At 42.6% G+C, this 21,081-nt stretch overlaps 1 protein-coding gene across 1 annotated transcript in view; it reads left to right on the top strand.

The window, feature by feature from the left end:
* Window positions 1–21,081, top strand: part of LOC119974295 (tropomyosin-1, isoforms 9A/A/B-like) — a 122,550-nt gene that overhangs the window by 47,909 nt on the left and 53,560 nt on the right. Inside the window, exons 3-4 of the mRNA XM_038813066.1 lie at window positions 7,399–7,425; window positions 15,827–15,862. Of these exons, the coding sequence (XP_038668994.1) occupies window positions 7,399–7,425; window positions 15,827–15,862 (63 nt within the window). The remainder of the gene's footprint in view (window positions 1–7,398; window positions 7,426–15,826; window positions 15,863–21,081) is intronic.

The following is a 21,081-nucleotide window of genomic DNA, read 5'->3' as shown; positions in this document are numbered from 1 at the left end:
TTAGCATGGCCAATATACCTAATCTTGCATACATTTGCAGTGTGGGAGAAAACCAGTGCACTCGGCGGAAAGCAACACAGGTAGGGGGAGAATATCCAAGCACCATACAGCCAATCACCCAATGTAAGTATCGAAATCGCCTACCTGGCGCTGTGAGGCAGCAGTGGTAATCCTTATGTCACTGTACGCGTTAGCGTCATGTTAAACACAATGAAGCTTACCGGGAATAAATGCACTTTAATTACCGCTTGCAAAGAGACCATCACAACAAATCTGTTGACAATGGGGAGTAAGAATATCAGCCACGTTTCCCTGTGAATTTTCGAATGCCTTCAAAGATAGAATTGCATTCTATAAACATTTCCTGCATTCTGACAGTATACTGTCGGAACATACATTGAAAATTGTTATGGCAAATGATTATCTGTTGAAGCACGAGCCTCCGGAATAGCAGTTTTGGGGGTACTGTTTCATTGGGATCATCTACCAGTTGCGTGCCACAGATATCCAAACACTGTGCCGGCATAGCAGAGTTTTTGGTCATGTAAATCTAAGTTCGCGCAACTGCAGAATTGACTAGAAATCATTTCGATCAGGATGTATACATATTGTAGACAAGATATCCATAAGTTGCAATCTTTTTTTTAAGAATGCAGATGATGGAGTTCCAACTGTAAATGCACTGATGCACTTTACGGAGTATGTCATACATTATCAGGGCATCGATTTTTCACTCAATATCCTATTTTGTGTACATTCTGCAGATTCATGGAACTTTCAGCAACGCTTCTTCTATCTTTTCTGCCATTTTTCACAGAATCATAGCTGACATTTCCCACAGTCCAGCCTTTCTGGGAACATTGTTTGTACGTTAGGTACTGACACAGTTCAATATTATACATGTATTCTGTATCAATTGCTGCACTGATGATTGTAAGTGTGTGTTCGAAATGTTAATCTCCATAAACGCCAGATACGAACTTTGGCTGGCCACTTCATATTCGCAGCGGTTTTAATTAAGGGGCTGGTTTAGCACAGTGGGCATAATAGCTAGCTTGTAATGCAGAACTATGCGTAGGTTCGTTTCTCGTACCGGCCTCCCCGAACAAGTGCAGGAATGTGGCGACTGGGAGATTTCCAAAGTAACTTAATTGAAGACCACTCGTGAAAATAAGCAATGATTATTATTATATTCATTAGTTTTTCCAACGGATTACTTTACCTGAATTTCAAACGCAATAACCCTTAACATTGTGTGAGTGACACTGTGCACAGTCAGTTAGGTTACTGTCGTTTGTATGATTTATTCTAAAAATCGAGATATTCGTCGTTAGGTTTCCTGCTGGTAAATGTTTCATGGAAGCCAACCCCGGTTTTATACTTGGCTAATAGGGTGTGCTGCTTCTTTTTCATGCATATGTTGGAGACAGCAACAAACATCTGGGACTGTTTGATTCAATCCAAGGTGTCCAATACACAGTATGAACTGTTTGGTCACGACGTGTTTGAAGACATCTGCAGCGTTTCACATCATGAAGTATGTTTCCCCTAGCCTCTTGAATCTGCTTGTCTTGATGTCGGTGTCTGCTACTTGTATATTCTACCAGAATTCTGCACATTTTGTTCAAATGTGTGTTTTTGTTATTGTAAAGCCTCTTCTCGACTGATGAATTGTATTTTCTGTACTGGCGAACCAACGCCCTTTTGACATCATGCCTTGCAAATAATTTGCTTTGCAGGGAAATATTAAGGTTCAGGGGTCCACATTTACCAGGTGACTTGTTTATGATCTGCGCTCTTTGCTATTGCACTTATGCTGGGAACAACATTCAATGTTTGTCAGAATTGATGGCCAACGCTGCATTTTCGGCCAAAAGATGGTGCTCTGAGTCTCCCCATGCTGTTCAAGATATGAGACGTTCCAATATTCGGCCAGAAATCACAACTTCCAAAAGTTGTATTTGGTGTCACGGTTGTTCATGTGCAACTCATTAAAGGATTATTTTGGGTACTGTTGAAAACAACCCGATTATATAGATCACTTTTACCTGCAGCGAAACATGCCAAATGTTAACAACATCACGCGGATCATCGTGGTTGCTGCATAACATCCCGGTTTATCTCTGCAACGTGTACAGTAATTGCAGAAGCCCAGAGACAGATAAGTCACATTTGCATACTGGCATTGCTTTCGGTTAAATAAGTGCCGTCTCAATATATTAGCAAGCACAAATATTAATTAATGTGTTTTGAGAAGGTTATCTGGGTGGGACGGTAGGTCATATTGATTACTTATTGAAACACAAGCCTCCAGAAAATGAGTTTCGGACGTAATGTTTCATTGCGATCTTCTGCCAGTTGCGTGCCACAGATATCCGTACTCTGTGCCAACACAGTATCGCTTTGTTACATGTAAATTTAAGATCAATTCTCGCTACTGCAGAATTGACCAGAAATCACTGAGACTAGGATGTATACATATTGTAGCCCATGATTTCCAGAATTTGCAATCATTTTTTTTAAGTAGGCAGATGATGGACTTACACATGTAGATCCACTGACGCACTTTACGGATTATGCTATACAAATCCAGGGACTCAATTTTTCATCTAATATTCTAATTTGTGTACATTCTGCAGATTCATGGAACTTTCAGCAACGTTTTTTCTATCTTTTCTGACATTTTGCACTGAATCATCGCTGACTATTCCTGTAGTGCAGCCTTTCTGGGAACATTGCTTCTTCGTGATGTACTGACACACTTCAATACTGTACACCTATTCTGTGTCGATTGCTGCACTGGCGATTCGAAATGTGTGTTCAAAATGTGAAGCTCCATCAACGCCAGTTACGATCTTTAGATGCCCCCCTTCATATCCACCAGGGGGGTTGATTAAGTGTCTGGTTTAGCACAGTGGGCCAGATTGCTGGATTGCAATGCAGAACAATGCCAGCAGCGTGGGTTCTTTTCCCATACCGGCCTTCCCGCATAGGCAGAAGGCATGTGCCGACGAGGGGATTTTCACAGTAACGATATTGAAGCCGACTTGTGACAATGAGCTATTATTATGATTTATCAAGTCTTTCCCCGACGGATTACCTTGCATGAATCTCCAGCGCAATAGGCCAATAAATTGTCTGAGTGACCACTAGGCTATAGTGAGTTAGATTGTTGTAGTTTCGATGAATTACTCCCAAAACTCGAGATTCGCATCTTTCAAATTCCTACTGGTAAATGTTTCATGCAACACAACCGCGGATTTATATTTGACAAAAACGGTGTGCTACTTCTCTTTAGGGCACATAATGGAGATAGCAACAAGCATCTGGGACAGCTTGATTCAGTCCAATATTTCCTATTAACGACAATAGCGGCTTGATCACGACGTGTTTGAAGGCATCTGCAGCGTTATACATCCTGAAGTATCTTGCTCCTAGCTTCTTGAGTCTGCTTGTCTTCATGTCGGCGTCTGCCAATGGTATATTCATTTTGCACATTTTGTTCAATTGGTTGTTTTTGTTATCGTAAAGTCTCATCTCGACTGATGAATTGCATTTTCTGTACTTGCGAACCAACGCCCCTTTGACATTATGCCTTGCAAAGGACTTGCTTTGCAGTGATGTATTGAGGTCGTTCAGGGGTCCACATTTACCACATGACTTGCTTATGATCTGCGCTCTTTGCTATTGAACGAATACTGTGAAGCGCATACAATGTTTATACGACTTGATGGCCAATCCAGAGTATATTCGGCCAAAAAATTATGGTGTGAATCTCCCCATGCTGTTGAAGATATGAGATGTTGCAAAATGAGCTCAGAAACCACAACTTCTAAAAGTTATATTTGGTATCACGGTTCATCGTGCGCAACTGATTAAATGACAATTTTGTGTACTGCTGAAAACAACCCAATTGTTTCCGTCACATTCACCTGCAGCGAAACTTGCCAAATGGTAACTCAGTCACGCGGATCATCGTTAGTTGATGCATAACATCCCCTGTTTAGCTCTGCAACGTACGCAGTAATTGCAACAGTGTTTAGAGAGATTAATCACGTTTGCATACTGGCGTCGCTCTCGGATAAATAAGTGGCATCTCAATCTATTAGCAAGCACAAGTATTAATTAGTGGTGTTTGAGAAGGTGATCCTCGTTGGACGGTAGGTAATGTTGATTACTTGTTGAAACACGAGCCTCCAGAAAAGGAGTTTTGGGCGTACGTTTTCATTCCCGTCTTCTGGCTGTTGCGTGTCACATGATATCCGAACTCTGTGCAACATAGCATCGCTTTGGTTAAGTAAATTTAAGTTTCAATTCGCGCAACTGCAGAATTGACTGGACATCACTTAGACCAGCATGTATACAATTGTAGCCCAATATTTCCAGAAGTTGCTAATCATGTTGTTGAGTATGCAGATGATGGAGTTCCATGTGACGCCACTGACGCCCTTACGGATTATGCCGGATTATGCCACAATATCCAGTGAATCAAGTTTTCACCTAATATTCTATTTTGTGTACATTCTGAAGATTCATGGAATTTTCAGCAAAGCTTTTTTATCTTTTCTGACATTTTTCACAGAAATCATCGCTGACTTTCCTATAGTGTCCAGCCTTTCTGGGAACATTGCTTCTAATTTGAGGTAGTGACACACTTCAAGATTGCACACCTATTCTGTATCGATTGCTGCATGGTGATTGTAAGTGTGTGAACGAAATGTTAACCTCCATCAACGCCATTTACGCTCTTTGCCTGGCCAACTTCCTATCCCCCAGCTGGTTTCAATTAAAGGGCTGGTTAGCATAGTGGGTGAAATAGCTGGCTTTCAATGCAAAATAATACCTTCAGCGCGGGTTATTTCCCATACCGGCCTGGACGAACATGAGCAGGACTGTGCCGATGGGGGCTTTTCATAGTGACTTCATCGAAGCCTACTCTTGACAATAAGCAATTATTATTATGATTATATTCAATTAGTTTTCCCAACGGATGACCTTACCTGAATTTCAAGCGCTATAATCCAATACATTGTGTGATAGACACTGTGCATAGTGAGTTAGATTGTTGTACTTTGCATAATTTACTCCCAAAGCTCAGATTCACAGCGTTCAAATTCCTACTGGTAGATGTTGCATGCAACCCAAATCCGGCATTATATTTGGCTGACAGGGTGTGCCGCTTCTCTCTAGGGCATATGGCGGAGATAGCAACAAACATCTGGGTCCGGTTGATTCATCACGAGGTGTCCTATTCACGACACGAGCGGCTAGATCACGACGTGCTTGAAGACATCTGCAGCGTTATACATCCTGAAGTATCTTGCTCCTAGCGTGCCGAACCATCATGTCTTGATGTCGGTGTCTGCCAATGGTGTACTGTACTTTAATTTGTTCAATTGGTTGTTTTTGTTATCGTAAAGTGTCATAACGACTGATGAATTGTATTAACTGTACTCGCGAACCAACGCCCCTGGACCACATACCTTGCAAGAACTTTCTTTGGAGAAGAAATTGAGGCGGTTCAGGGGTCCACATTTACCACGTGACTTGCTTCTGATCTGCGCTCTTTGCGACTGACCTAATACCGGGAGCCGCATCACAATGTTTTCTCGCATTGCTAGCCAACAAAGCTTATTTTGGCCAAAGATGGTGCTGTGAGTCTCCCCTTGCCTGCTAAAAGCTCTCAGAAGTTTCAATATACGGTCAGAAACCATAACTTCTAAAGTTATATTTTGCATCAAGGTTCCTCGTGTGCCACTGATTAACGATAATTTTGTGTACTGTTGAAAAACAATCCAATTCTATATATCACTTTTATCTGCAGCGAAATATGGCAAAATGTTAAGTCCATCACGGGATCATCGTTAGTTGCTGCATAACATTCCGGTTTATCTCTGCAATGTGCACTTTAATTGCAACATTCCTTCGGTAGAGAAGTCTAGTTTGCATACTGGCATAGCTTTCGGTTAAATAAGTAGCGTCTCATTCTCGGAGCAAGCACAAATATCAATTTGTGGAGTTTGAGAAGGTTGTCCTTGTGGGACGTTAGGTAATTTTGGTTTGGTGGGTATGTGTGGTGGTGGTTGACGATAGATGTGTAATAACTTTAGGTGGCATGATTGATCGTTTTGCGCATAGGGCGGTGTGTTTCCGTGTGTAATTACGTGCGTGGACAGTATGGATCAGCAAGTAATGTGGTAATATTTGCAGGAGAATGCTTATAGATCAGTACAGCACAGAACAGGCCCTTCGGCCCTCGATGTTGTGCCGAGCAATGATCACCCCTACTTAAACCCACGTAACCCAACAATCCCCCCATTAACCTCTACACTACGGGCAATTTAGCATGGCCCAATCACCTAACCCGCACATCTTTGGACTGTGGGAGGAAAACGGAGCACCCGGAGGAAACCCACGCACACACGGGGAGGACGTGCAGACTCCACACAGACAGTGACCCAGCCGGGAATCGAACCTGGGAACCCTGGAGCTGTGAAGCATTGATGCTAACCACCATGCTACCGTGAGGCCCCTGTCATACTTCCCTCTTCTTTTCCTATTTAAAATGTAATTGTTCTATTTTGAATTCATTAGTGGTGGCTGACATGCATCATTAACCCTTTTCATTTATTTCATATTTCCCCTCTCATTATCAGCGCAAGAGATGAACTTGTGTCTGCTAATTTTCAGGAGATGATTATGCTTGGTTATAATTTGCATGTATCGGGCTCATTAATGAGAATCTCCTTCTGTACGAGCACAATAAGTATCCTCACATGTAGTTCATGGGAGTTTTTGTTCATGGCTCGGGTTGTTTCATCCTCGCAAGGTACAATTTTAACCCATTGACATCCTTTTTCCATGTCACATCGATTTATAGAACATAACTTGTGCATTGCTGTAAACAAAACATGACGAAGGTTTTCGTCCTGAAGTCACTCGTAAACTTCACAACAAAATAGTCGTGGGCAAGCAAAATCAATACAATTTTTTGCACTGCATTTTTAGTCTACCACTGCGAAGTCTTTGCTAATCGGAGTTCGTATTGTCAACCAAAAACATTATATTCTCACCTATAGATTGCAGCTGACCAATTGTACAGACGTACGTTTGATGATGAGTACAAGATCAATAGCTTAGGACTGTTATCTTTCAGAATTTTTATATGTATCATGACGCTGATATTTGCCATCAGCTCAGATAATATACGGGAACGATAATGCATGCAGATTCATTGCAACATCACTGATTGAATCTCTGAAAATGATAAATAGTTCTAAAATGGGACCAAAACAGATAAGAGTGCCGATTTAGAAAGGCAGTATTAAACTGATAAAATGTCTCTGTTGTGATATGACTGAACTCGTCAATCAACCGCCACATATATTATTTTAACAGAAGAGAAACTGCGACAGAAGCAGAACGGTAACAATACAGAGCTGTGTTTTGCGATCCGTTCGTTTAATGAAATCCCTTTGAGCATTAATTTAACCGTACATTACCTTGAATATGTTTTGACTCAGATAGTTTTAAGATCGATTTATTCTTCAACACCTCATATGGTCCATGTAAGCGTCATTTGTGTAGGTTCCCGTTCTGTTATTCAACGTTACCCTGGTGTGATTAATTGAGCAACAAGGAACAGGAGGGGTATATATTGAAAATGAGGTGGTAGAGAAGGGGTGAATGGCCGTGCTTCCATGTTCCCACTGATATAGAACAGTACAGCACAGAACAGGCCCTACGGCCTTCCATGTTGTGCGAACAATGATCACCATACTCCAAACCCACGTATCCACCCTATACCCGTAACCCAACAACCACCCTTTACTTTTTAGGACACTACGGGCAATTTATCATTGCCAATCCACTACCCGCACATCTTTGGACTGTGGGAGGAACTGGAGCACCCGGAGGAAACCCACGCACACACGGGGAGGACGTGCAGGCTCCGCACAGACAGTGACCCAGCCGGGAATCGAACCTGGGACCCTGGAGCTGTGAAGCATTTATGCTAACCACCATGCTACCGTGTTGCCCACTAATGTTTTTATAATAATGTATTATTTGTTTGAATGAATGTATAGTTTGAAGATTAACTGAGATTTAACTTTGCGTATTGAAGGGGAAAATAACTAGTTCACACCAAAGGTTGAGTCAAGTAAATGTATTCGCAAAAGCTTTCATGAGAAACCAGGCCACTCCGCAGTGCTCGTGGTAATCTTCTCAATTGTGCAATGGCTATTAGCTTATTTTATACATGTACATGGGTTGGTTCCTAATTAGCTTGGGGGGGGGGGTTTACATTCACGACCAATTGCCCCCCACCCCCACCCCACCCCCAGCAACAATTAGCTTCCAATCACATTCCTTTGACACCATTCGCTGTCGAATGTTCGTAACTCCTTGATCACAATTACAAGGATAACAGGTGTCCCAATTGTTAACAGTCAGTTTTTGGCCTACAGAATGACTTAGCAAGTAATCGAAACATTGCAAGATGTTTTTAGTAGGTCAGTTAGAGAACGACTCGCCACTGACCATACTTATCAGGTCACGCAGAAAAGATTGCCGTGGTTGTCAATCCACTCTCTTGCAGACATCAGCTAGTGTAGAATGACTCAACAGTCCACACGATTGCAGGTAGAAGATAATAATTAAACATACTAAAATGAAGAGATTAACATGAACAACCTGCAATGTAAGTTTTCCTTAACAATCCCTCATTTTGTTCAAGAATTGTGTTAACAATTCCTCAGATCAAGAATACTCTGTTTGCTGTCTTGTTTGCATTCTTGTATGAACACACAAGCATTGTTGTTACACCCATTTTCCCGCGTTTTCCTCTACTCCGTCTTGGTCGGTCGTGTTTGAGAGGAGTAAACTGGCATCATCCGAACCATAGCCATCTTACAACATAGATTAAAGCATCCAATTATTATACAGCACACAATTATAATAACGACACGTATTATCAATCCGTGCATAAGGTCGGAGCCCCGTGATCCTCGAAGGAGCCAATCGAACCATCCCCCGCCCTAGGTTTCATGCCCTTTATTAATTTATTTCCCAAACTGGTCAGCGAGGTTAGTGAAATTCTCTGAACTATCGGGGCTGTAACAAAAACATTCGGAGCCAATCACAGCACACACCCCTTCTTCGCTCGCCAAGAGGTAATCGATGGATGCCCTATTTAAAAGGGCAGCCGTTCATATGGCAACAATCTCGTTGCTTATTTCGAGCAATGCCTTTGTGGTATCATTGCCTACCTCGTCCAAGACCGTTGCTACTTTACGTATGTCCTTGATGGCTAACGCCACTCCAATAGGGGGAATCATGATTCAGAAGAATCTTTGAGCCTCCGTTATAGCTCTCTTGTGCCTAGTTCCCACCTGACGGTGGCCCCTCAATTCCTTCAGGTGATGGATATCTGGTAGTACATATTCGAAGTAGCCTGATCACCCATCCAGCAGATAGTAAAAGTTACGTTGCCTTCCTCAGTTTTATTGGGAGTTATTAGGTTCATAATAGTCCGAAGGGACGTGCTTTTGCTGGATAAGGGGTTGATATTGAGTGAGTGTTCACATGCACTATCTCCTACCTTGACGGCTTCTCCTGTACCATTTTTGGGAAGCAGATTTCTATCTTTGGCCGACCCATTCCTGATGTATTAGTTAGGACAAAATGAGGGAGGTCATTGTGGTCATTATACGTCTGTCGACACCAACCCTCGAACTGATTCATATTGTACCAATCCGGTTTCCATTTTACTATAGTATTCCTGTTGTGGCGAGCGATTATGCATTGCGGTGTGATCGCATCGCCATTCCTTAGCCACCATTCTGCCGTGTCAGAAGTATTAAAGGGATGGGACGATGAAGATTCCTCCTTCTGCATGTATCGGTATATGAGTGCAAACCCAACATCGGGACACATCGGCATCCCTTGCATACACATATGACATATAAAGGAACATATTCACATGCAATTCTTGTTTGTTTTTATGCAGACAGTTGTCTATTCCCAGCAGTCCCAAACACGGTATAAATTGTATCAGATCCTTCCTTATTACTTTAAATTAACAATGTCCCAAAGCCTATACCGGCCGTTAGCCTCCTGCCCGCGTTCCCGTTAGCATGCTTGGAGGTCAGAGATGAGAAGGTCTGTAAGCCAAGCTAATCATATATACTCAAATATTGGTTTAAATTGTCGCCTGGGTGCGTCTTGCGTTGAGTCCAATATTTCCAGACCACTTTCCCTCTAATGTCGATAAATGAACAAGTATCGCCTCTAATTATAACTTGGTATGGCCCGTTCAATTTAAGGTCGAAACCGGGTTTTTGCAGGTAATATTTTCACCATTATTCGACTCCCTGCAACAGGGACGTCAGGAAGTGTCTCAAGTTCTCTCTGTGTGTCTCGTTGTTCCTGACTCTCCTTTACTGATTTACGCATCTTTTTAAGTTGGGTTCTCAGCTCCAGTACATGACGTCTAATTCTATCTTAAAGCGGAGCTGCATCGGCCCCAGCTGTGATAATGTTCTCTGGTAGTTGCATCGCCCTCCCAGTCATTAATTCAAACTGGGTCAAGCCACTTGTACGATTTGTTGTAGCCCTTAATTTCATCAGGATTACGGGCAACACCTCAGACCATGTTATTTCCGACGTCTGAATGGCTTTCCCCAAAGCTTTTTTAAGCGTTCAGTTCATTCGTTCTACCATTCTTGAGCTTTGTGGATGTTAGGGGATGTAGTATTTTTGTTTTATACCCATGAGTTCGCACACTGTTTTTATTACTTTCCCAATGAAGTGTGTTCCCAGGTCGGAATCAATTTGTAGCGGCACTCCCCATCTAGGGATGGTCTCTTCTGCCAATATACTGGCCACCGTGGTGGCAGTCATTTTCCGAGTATGAAACGGTTCCAACTACCGGGGAAACTGGTAAATAATTATCAAACAGTCCGTCCTCTCGTGGAATTGTGGTCGAGATCCCGTGAAGTCTATGTGTAGATATTGACATGGCCCTTTGGGCCGGTGTTGGTGGACCATTTTTATTTTTATGGGTCGACCGGGATTATATTGAGCACAGGTCACAGATCGGTGCCAATACCGGGCTATGTCTTTGCCCATACCTTTCCACCACCATTCCATTCTCATACTCGCTGTCATGGCTTCCCTTTCTACATGCGAGTGTCCATGATGTAAATTCAGGAGTGTATTTTGTATGCATTCTGGCGCTACCACACCATCATTCCCTCCATGGACTCCGTATGCTAACCATCTCTCTCTATCTCTCTCTGAGTTGGCCGCGTGCAGCTTTTGGATATCTATTTTCTTTTCAATTGGGTCTGCTGCTACTACTGGGAGTTCATCAACTAACTCTTGTTCGAATGCTAATTGTGCTGCTCTGTCTGCGGCTTGACTGCCTTTCAATTGTATTCCCTCAGGGTCCCCCTTTCCTGGTTCCCGTTGGTGGGCCCTGTTCTTGATTACTGAAATTTCTTTGGGAGATCACTAGCCTTCAATAGAGCTTGTATTCTCTGTCTGTGTTTGATTGGGATTCCGTCTGTAGTTATGAATCGTCGTCGTCCCGATGCTGTCATATAATCATGTACTACCCCGAGTGCATACCGTTTGTCAGTGTAAATGTACATAGCCTTTACGTCTGATGCTTTTAGGGCTTCTGTTAGCGCCACTACTTCTGCTACCTGTGCTGACAATCCTGCACTTACCCTTCCTGACTTTATCGTTTTTAACCTGTCATTGACCACTTCCCAGGCTGTCCGGGGTATCCCCTCCATGTTTTTGCGTGTCCCGTGAACAAGAAGTGTCTCCCCAACTGCTGCCAGCGGTACATCCTTTCTGTGTCCTTCCTCTGTTTCTGTATCTATGTCTCCACAGTTATGTGTTTCTCCTGAATCCAACATTCCATCCGCCGGATTATCTCCAGTGTCTCTTACCATAGTAATTGATGTGTAAGGGGGTAATAGGACAGCTTCCCATTTGGCTCTCCTCATGTTTGAGACGGTCCTTAATTTTCCTATGTTTAACATTTCTGCTGGGGTGTGTTTGGTCTGGAGGATTATGTCTCGGGTCATAATTATTGATTCGATAACGTTTACTGCCCATGCAGCAAAGTCTAATGCCGCTATATATTTTGGTAGTCCGGTGACTACAGGATCCTCTGCGGTCGATAAATAGCCTATGGGTCGTCGTTCATCTCCATGTTCTTCTGTCACTAACGAGGAATAAAATCCCCCTTCATTATTGCAATGTAGGTGGAAGGGATTATTTGCGTCTGGCAGTCCCAGGCTTGTAGTTACTCTGTCTTCAGTTTGTTATATGCTTCTTTCTATTCTGGTCCCCAATCTATACAATCTAAAGATGGCTGTCCCGTCTTTAACTAGCCTCTGTATGTGCTCGGCTAGTTCCTCAAACTCGGGAATAAAGCTTCGGCTGAAATTAAACAGTCGCAATACCTTCCTATCTACTCTCACAGTTCAACCACCGGTGTTTCGAGCGCCTTTCACACGCCCAGCCACTCCCCCCCCCCCCCCCGCCGCGGCCACGTCTTTTTCTCGGGGGTATTTGGTCACCCGAGTCCGACAAACTATGGAATGAACAGTTCTCTCTTGTCGTGTGCACCCGTTGAGATTACAGTATTCTTGAAATCCGTCTCTTGTCCCAACCTTTGACCGCTCACACACACAGTTTCTCACAGCTGCCTTAGTCTCCCTCACAAGTGCTCTTCCTCCAGTCCAGACACCCACTTCAGGGTCCTGCCTTTTGCATGAGAGGATTTCCTCTCTTAACAACCGGTCTAAGGCTGCGTGTTAGGGACGAACACTTCCTTGTCCATAGTTCAACTCAGGCAGTTATCATTCTCTCAGTCACTTAACCTTATATGAATTGACTCAAGTCTTTACCACTGTTCGGTTATTCTGTCCCGGCTCTGTCATAGGCTTGGCCAGTCGCCTTATTCCGGAGACAGAACCCTCCTGACGAGGACAATTGAAGTGCAAAATTACCTTTTCACACCAAAGAGTTGAGTCATGTCAATTTATTGGCAAAAGCATTTGGCAGAAATCCAGGCACTTTTCAGTGCTCGTGGTCTCCCTCTTTTATACATGTATATTGGTTAGTTCCTAATTAGTTTGGGGGGTTACATACACGGCCAATTAGGCCCCGGAGCAACAATTACCTTCTAATCACACCTCTGAAACTATTCGTTACATAATGCTTGCAACTCCTTGTTCACAATTGCAAGGATAACAGGTGTCTCAATAGTTAATGGTCAGTTTTTAAGCGACAGAATGACTCGGCAATGAATCGGAACAGTGCAAACGTGTTAGTAGGTCAGGTAGAGAATGACTCGACGCTAACCCTACTTATCAGGTCATTGCAGAATTAGATTTCCGTGGTTGTCAGTCACACTATTGCAGGCATAAGCTAGTGTCGAATGACTCAGCAGGCCACACTGTTACAAGCATCAGCTAATAATTGAACGTAACAAAATGAAGGGATTAAATGAGTAACCTCTAATGTAAATTTTCCTTAACACATATGGTGAAAGATGATCCATGATCGCTGTTCAGTTGGAATATTTTGTAACATTTGTTTTTTAGAATAAATTTAGATTACCCAACTATTTTTCCAAATGAGGGGCAATTTAGCGTGGCCAATCCACCTACTCTGCACATTTTTGTGTTCTGGGGCAAAATTCACGCAGACACGGGGATAATGTGCAAACTCCACACGACCCAGATCCAGAGCGTATGGGACTTGAGCGCAGTGAGGCAGCTGTGCTAATCACGAGGCCACCGTGCAGCCCGATTTGTGACATTTGTGCTGGTAGAACCAAAAGCCCTTCTTGTATTTTACTGAGGCTTTAAAACCCGAGAGTGAATCAATTTCTCGAAAAGTGGTGACAACTTCACTGACATTGGAAAATAAATGAAAAAGTGAAGATACAGTACAAGTACATACCAACAAAGGGCAGGGAAACACAGATAAATTCAGTCCGACGGGCAGCATTTAGTATATCTGTCAGAGAGCAAAGGCAAGAGTTCCAACATTTAACTAGAAACTCTGGAGATTCTTGCCAACGAAACACAGATTATATTACTGAAATATTTGCCGTCTATTTTAGTAATATTGATTTTAGATTGCGCGCTTTTGAGTGTCCCGCAGAGTGATAACAACTACAGAATTAAAGAACTATTCGGAGTGACCATTAAATGTTGGGCTCGCCATATGCCGTAAATTAATCTTCGAATGGATACATCAATTCAACTGCAAGAACAGATTTTTGCTAATGGATAATACAAAGTAAAAGCCTTGGCTTCGGCATAATGGTAAAGGCTTATTAATGTTATGTGTGTGCAAGGGTACAGATCGAAAAACATGGAAAGAGATAACACAATTCATTTTCCGATGTCGGTGTTGAAACGTTTTCCGTAATTTTTTCTCTTTGAAAATAGTTCAGTCATCTCATAAGAACACAAGAATATAAGAACATAAGAACTAGGAGCAGGAGTAGGCCATCTGGCCCCTCGAGCCTGCTCCGCCATTCAATTAGATCATGGCTGATCTTTTGTGGACTCAGCTCCACTTTCCGGCCCGAACACCATAACCCTTAATCCCTTTATTCTTCAAAAAACTATCTATGTAATGTAAAAACATGTAATGAAGGAGACTCAACTGCTTCACTGGGCAAGGAATTCCATAGATTCACAACACTTTGGGTGAAGAAGTTCCTCCTAAACTCAGTCCTAAATCTACTTCCCCTTATTTTGAGGCTATGTCCCCTAATTCTGCTGTCACCCGCCAGTGGAAACAACCTGCCCGCATCTATCCTATCTATTCCCTTCATAATTTTTAATGTTTCTATAAGATCCCCCCCCCCCTCATCCTTCTAAATTCCAACGAGTACAGTCCCAGTCTACTCAACCTCTCCTCATAATCCAACCCCTTCAACTCTGGGATTAACCTAGTGAATCTCCTCTGAACACCCTCCAGCGCCAGTACGTCCTTTCTCAAGTAAGGAGACCAAAACTGAGCACAATACTCCAGGCGTGGCCGCACTAACACCTTATACAATTGCAACATAACCTCCCTAGTCTTAAACTCCATCCCTCTAGCAATGAAGGGCAAAATTCCATTTGCCTTCTTAATCACCTGTTGCACTTGTAAACCAACCTTCTGTTACTCATGCTCTAGCACACCCAAGTCTCTCTGAACAGCGGCATGCTTTAATATTTTATCGAAATTTAGATCTCGTTCTGTAACGTTTTATTCATTGCATTAACTGCTCATGGGCAGACTCCTGTGACATTCTTAAGCAGTTGACGTCCAGGGACTCAAATGAAACAATTGAAAATATATTACCGCATCACGCATAAATATAAGGGGTGTTTGGTTTATTATGTGGGTAATATTTGTGAATGAACAGCCTGGTTATTTTAAGAACATAAGTAAGATCAAGGAGTTGTGCTGAAAAAGACGATGAGCATTTTGCCAAACGTGGAGATTACTTCAAATGCTTCTGTTTCTCTGCATACATTTCTGAAATGTCGGGAATGTCGGGAGGCAGAGAGTGATTAAATTGGAAGAAGAATTATGTGAATGACATGCTTACAGTGCTGGGACACATTTAATCAAAATTCCGATTATGTGCCTCTGGATGTCAAAACGGAATATGTACCCTCTTTCGTACCATAATACGTGTGATACGGAACCTGTGTTGATTTTATTGACTTCCTTTGACGTTTAATGGAAATAATTATAGTTTGATACACAGAAACCTCCAGCTTCGCTCACTTTTCAGAAATAGACAACATTAAAGCCCTTCTTACTGGATGTGGTAAGCAAACTGTGTTTGGTTATGATTTAATTCTTATAATGTGACAATGACTGATTGTGATGCGGTCACCGGCACAATTATCTGATTGGCATTTCGATTGACAGAACAAGGATCTCTAAATAATAATTCAGACGATTCATGATTTTGGAAGGAGATACTTTGCTCCAAGAGAGTTCATATTCTCCGTTTCGCTTTTCGCATGGAATAGCCGACGGGAAAGACATTGGAACCTTGAATAGACGACATTTATGCACAAGAAGAAAGTCATGTTAAATGGATGAGACAGTAGGGGAAGATGTAGGCAGCAGAAATACGGCTGGGCCATGAACATATCAATCAATCAGGATGACTGAATGATTCTCCATGATGGTAAGATTCTAAAATGCATGCGAGGTGGATTGATCACGCTACATTGCCCCTTCATTGGAAACGAAAATAATTGGAACCCTATTTTTTTTAAGATATCAAATATTCTGCTCCTGCTGCACAACTGAAAACATGATTCCGTGAGCAATCCAGACTGCAATCCAGTGTGATGATCCTTCTGACGGCTTGTGGCCCTTCAAAAACGCTTTAGTGATTGTTAAATGGCCTGGAAGAGGAAACCAATGCATCGATGATTGTTATTTTTGTCGGCATCACGTTATTCAATTCCAACACACTGACATTTAGATTTTGGGAAACAATGAGATAGTGATGTATTGACAATGTCTCCATCGCCAGAAGTCCTAGGTTTTGCTCCACGGCATGCTTTCGAAACGCATGAAAACAAGAATTTGGATTCCATCAATTGGAAATGCGCAGCCAATATTAATAATATTAGTAATGTTAATAACGGGAGTAAAATCAGTTGTCATAAAAACTGTCAGTAATTACTTCAAAACCTTCATTTTGGGGAATCCTGAATTTAATCACACTTTCAGTCGCGACCGTGTAGCGTGATCAATTTCTAGTGGCCCAATCTAACGCGCTGTTGTACTATAACTCTACCCCCAAACAATCCCCTTTTATTGAATCTACTGCAAACTATCTCAGCCACGGTCCGTTTCTGCACTGCCTGTCAAATTCTGCTTCGTTAAGATCCTGTGGATTGCCTTAAGGAGTTTCATTGTGGGAACTGAGTCAGAAACAACAAAGGACCTGCCACTTTATTGGGAGTTTTCTACCGAGCCCCCCCCCCCCTCCCTCCCAAAAGCAGTAGAGGAATAGAGGAAAAGATTGGGCGGCAGATCAATATGTAGAGTGCCGACTACGGTGAGGCCGTATTGGTCTTCGGTGCTCGGCAACGAACCAGGCCAGTTGTCAGATGTCTCGGAGGGAGAGCATTTCGGTGACAGTGAACATAACTCCTTGACATGTACATTCTGATGGAGAGAGGTAGGAACACACAGTATGGGAAGTGTTTTAATTGGGGGAGGGGAAATTGTTGTTCTATTAGACAGGAGCTGAGGAGCATAAAGTGGGTAGAATTGTTCTTTGGGAAATGAACAACAGTAATGTGGGGATGGTATAAGGAGCACTTGTTGCGAGTGCTGAATAGTTTTGTTCCACTGAGACGAGGAAGGAATTCTACCGTGAAGGAGCCTTGGATGACAAGATAATTGGAGCTTCTAGTCAAGAGGAATAATAACGCTGACATAAGGCTGAGGAAGCAAGGATCTGACTCGACTCGAGGGGGTTACAAGGTTGCCAAGAAGGAACTCAAAAATGGACCGAGGAGAGCTACAAAGTGGCACGAGAAAGCCTGGCGGGAAAGATTAGCGAAAAACCCAAGATGTTCTACACATTTGTGATAACTAAGAGGATGATCAGAGTGGGAGTAGAGCCGAACAGTGATAGTGGAAGCAACTAGTGCCGAGAGCCTCGAGAGAAGGAGAGGCTCTAAATAAATACTTTGCATCAGTATTCACCAGAGAGAGGAACCTTGTCGCCTATGAGAACGGTGTGAACCTATTTAATAGGCTCGAACAGGTTGATATTTAGAAGAAGGGTTTGCTGGAACTTTTGAAAAGCATCAGGATAGATAAGTCATCTGGGCCTGAGGACGGGATATACCTATGGTTACTACGGGAAGCGAGGGAGTATATGGCTGCGCCGTTGGCGATGATTTTTGCGTCATCACTCTCCACTGGAGTAGTACCGGATGATTGGAGGGAGGCGAATGTTTCTCCCCTTTTCAACGAAGGGAATAGGGAAATCCCAGGGAATTACAGATCGATCAGTCGTGAGCAAAATATTGGAAAGGTTTCTGAGATATAGGATTTATGACTATTTAGAAAAAACACTGTGATAAAAGATAGTCAGAATGGCTTTTCGAGATTCTATGAGTAAATCACTGACCAGGTGCCCATTTATCGAAATCGAGATGCCCTCAGCCTCCTTTTATAAAAAAAAATTTAGATTACCCAATTATTTTTTCTATTAAGGGGCAATATAGCGTGTCCAATCCACCTACTCTGCACATTTTGGGTTGTGGGGGCGAAACCCACGCAGACACGGGGAGAATGTGCAAACTCCACACGGACAGTGACCCAGAGCCGGGATCGAACCTGGGACCTCAGCGCCGTGAGGCGGTTGTGCTAACCACTAGGCCACCGTGCTGCCCTCCCTCAGCCTCCTTACCTTACGGCAAGAAATAATCATGACATTCCATTTTTTGGATATTTTGATCACGTCGACGAAGCACACAATGAATAATGGGGATCTAATGATGTCCGAGTGAAAGATAAACTATTAATCGGAAATTCAAATGTATGGTTAAATTAACCACATCCGGACTAACTGAAACTAATTTCTATCGACATGAATACATTGCGTTGTTAGTGTTGCGACCATGCATTTTCATTTCGCTGAAATGAAATTTCGCTTCTAACTGAATCACTGACCGCTCATCCCGGTTCCATTGAGACGAAGACGTTTTCCAGGAGTCATGAAAAGTCGATAATAACATCCCGAAGCGAGTGAGCAAGTTCAGCAGTAACTGCCACAACATAGTTTGCCGACTAGAGCCAGGCTACAGCTCGGAAGTGTTCGATTCGGCCATCGGTGAGATTCGATTTCGAGAATGCTGGTCGATAGCTGGACAAAATTATTTGTACCCAAATTAAATCCACATTCGAAATGGATATGTATATTTCAATCTAAATCACCTACATTGTATGCTTCCTTCAAAGAAATGCCAATGCTTTCAACTCATGGATTCTGTGCAGTAATGGTTTTAACACCTTGTCCTAGTCAACGGTATTAATTACGGTAGAACATCGCTCTGCTAAGCTGCAGCAAATGACGCAGCTGAGGGATGCATCCACACTTATATGTTTGGCCTTAAGAAATGTAGGTTAGGATCTAGAAAAACAAAATCTCACGATTTTCTCGTTCGATATTCTACAACTCCACTTTTAACTGCGTAGTTCCAGAAGCAGGATAGTTAAAGCAATGTAAATTTGGAACGTGATTCAAGATCGCCTTCACATATTTGCCGTGGAGATTCGAGGACAGTCAAAGTAACATGAAAGGCAGTCTCAATTCAGAAAGCACAGCGCGACCATTTATGTCACATGACGTCTTGCATGTGAAACCGTTTGGAAGTGTCTCCCACTGATTTCCGGAATTAGTGTATGACACGTGGTTGTGACGAGACGTATCCTTGGTGAATGTGTGAGAACCTGAGAAGTAAATAATTGTTCCAGCAGTCAGTGCTGCTATTGATAAAGGTGGGTCTATATTTTATGGAAGTGTTCGTCGAAGAAAAGGAAAAATCCGAGTTTGGAAGGATGAGGAAAGCTGCACACTGGCTCGATGTATTTCCCAGATTGGAAGGATCAGGAAAGTTCTGCACTGGCTGGATGTATTATTGTCGAACTCATGTATAAAATGTTATTAGAATTTCCTATTGAGTATATGATGATTTGACTGAATGAAGTAAAGGGATGGAGGTCATGTGACTGTCGCTGCAAGGGCAACATAGCAAGAAGAAAAGCGTCATCCAGCCAGAGCGATACACACTGGAGGTGCGGGGATGTTTCGCGGCGATTGACCTCCCGCAAGGTAGAGATATTTGAGCATGAGCTCCACCATACATATTTTTAAGATCACTAAATGCATCCCATGTTGACGTCGAACGAAGCACCTGAAAACGCGTCTGTACCGTTGTTCAGACATTGAGTCCTGCAATGTATCGGAGGCTTACCCAACTTCACAATGGTTTGCATCCCAAATGTACCAAATCGCTCGAATGTCCGTTCCCTCATGTATCGCCAGAATCCTTACACCCCATTAGAGAAAGAACACATATCCAACTCCTTTGTCTTGGGATAGCATTATATGGTGCACTGCTGTTACTGGAGGAAGGAACGAAACGGTGTGAGGAATATTTTTCGACAAGTGCAGTGTGTATGAATTTATTTTCGGGTGTAAATTGCTAATGCTTTTTTTCGCAGTTACGCTGAGTGCATTTAATACCATACGACTATAAGGCATAGGAGTAGAATTAGGCTACTCGGCCCATCGCGTCAGCTCCGCAATTCAATCGTGGCTGATATTTTCTCACACCAATTCTCCTGCTTTCTTCACATAACACCGGATCGCTTATTAATCAAGAACATATCTATCACTGTCTGAAAAACAATCGGTAATTTGGTCATGATCACTAAGAATGGAAGAACAGCTCGAAGAGCCGAACGGGAACCTGTTGCACCAATTTCTGATGTATATTTGTAAATCACGGATTACCGTTGTCCTGCGCCCTGACGAACATTGCCTACCACGTTTTTGGTATTTGTGCTGAGTGCCATGGTGCCTTGTTTTAAAGCATCCTGCTCCTGAGTCATCGGCCAACTCGTAACATAGAATATAATTTTGCATGTGTCTAGTCTGACCAGAATATTAGTCCGTAGCAGATATATCAATTATGCCTCCTGAACATTTCAATACTTTTGAGATTTTCTGTCCTCATGTGCGCATTAACAATAGATTGAATTATGCAATTAATATCGCTGAATCTGCAAAGGGAGCTCTGCCAGCTAAGTTATGTTCCTATTGTATCCTATTGCATAGTGGATCACAACTGAAAATGTTATGTGTCGCATAAACTGTGCATCCTAGCCTGGCGCTTAAACTTCACTCTGTGGCTACTGTTCTTATTATTTACTGTGGGCATCATCATGCTGTTCCCGGGATTAAATGCTTTGCAATATTCAGAAGAATAAATAGATGTATGA

The sequence above is a fragment of the Scyliorhinus canicula genome, chromosome 12 (assembly GCF_902713615.1).
Source record: "Scyliorhinus canicula chromosome 12, sScyCan1.1, whole genome shotgun sequence".
Taxonomy (NCBI): Eukaryota; Metazoa; Chordata; class Chondrichthyes; order Carcharhiniformes; family Scyliorhinidae; genus Scyliorhinus; species Scyliorhinus canicula.
Note: the sequence above shows the minus strand (reverse complement) of the source record. Positions and strands in the feature narration are given on the sequence as shown.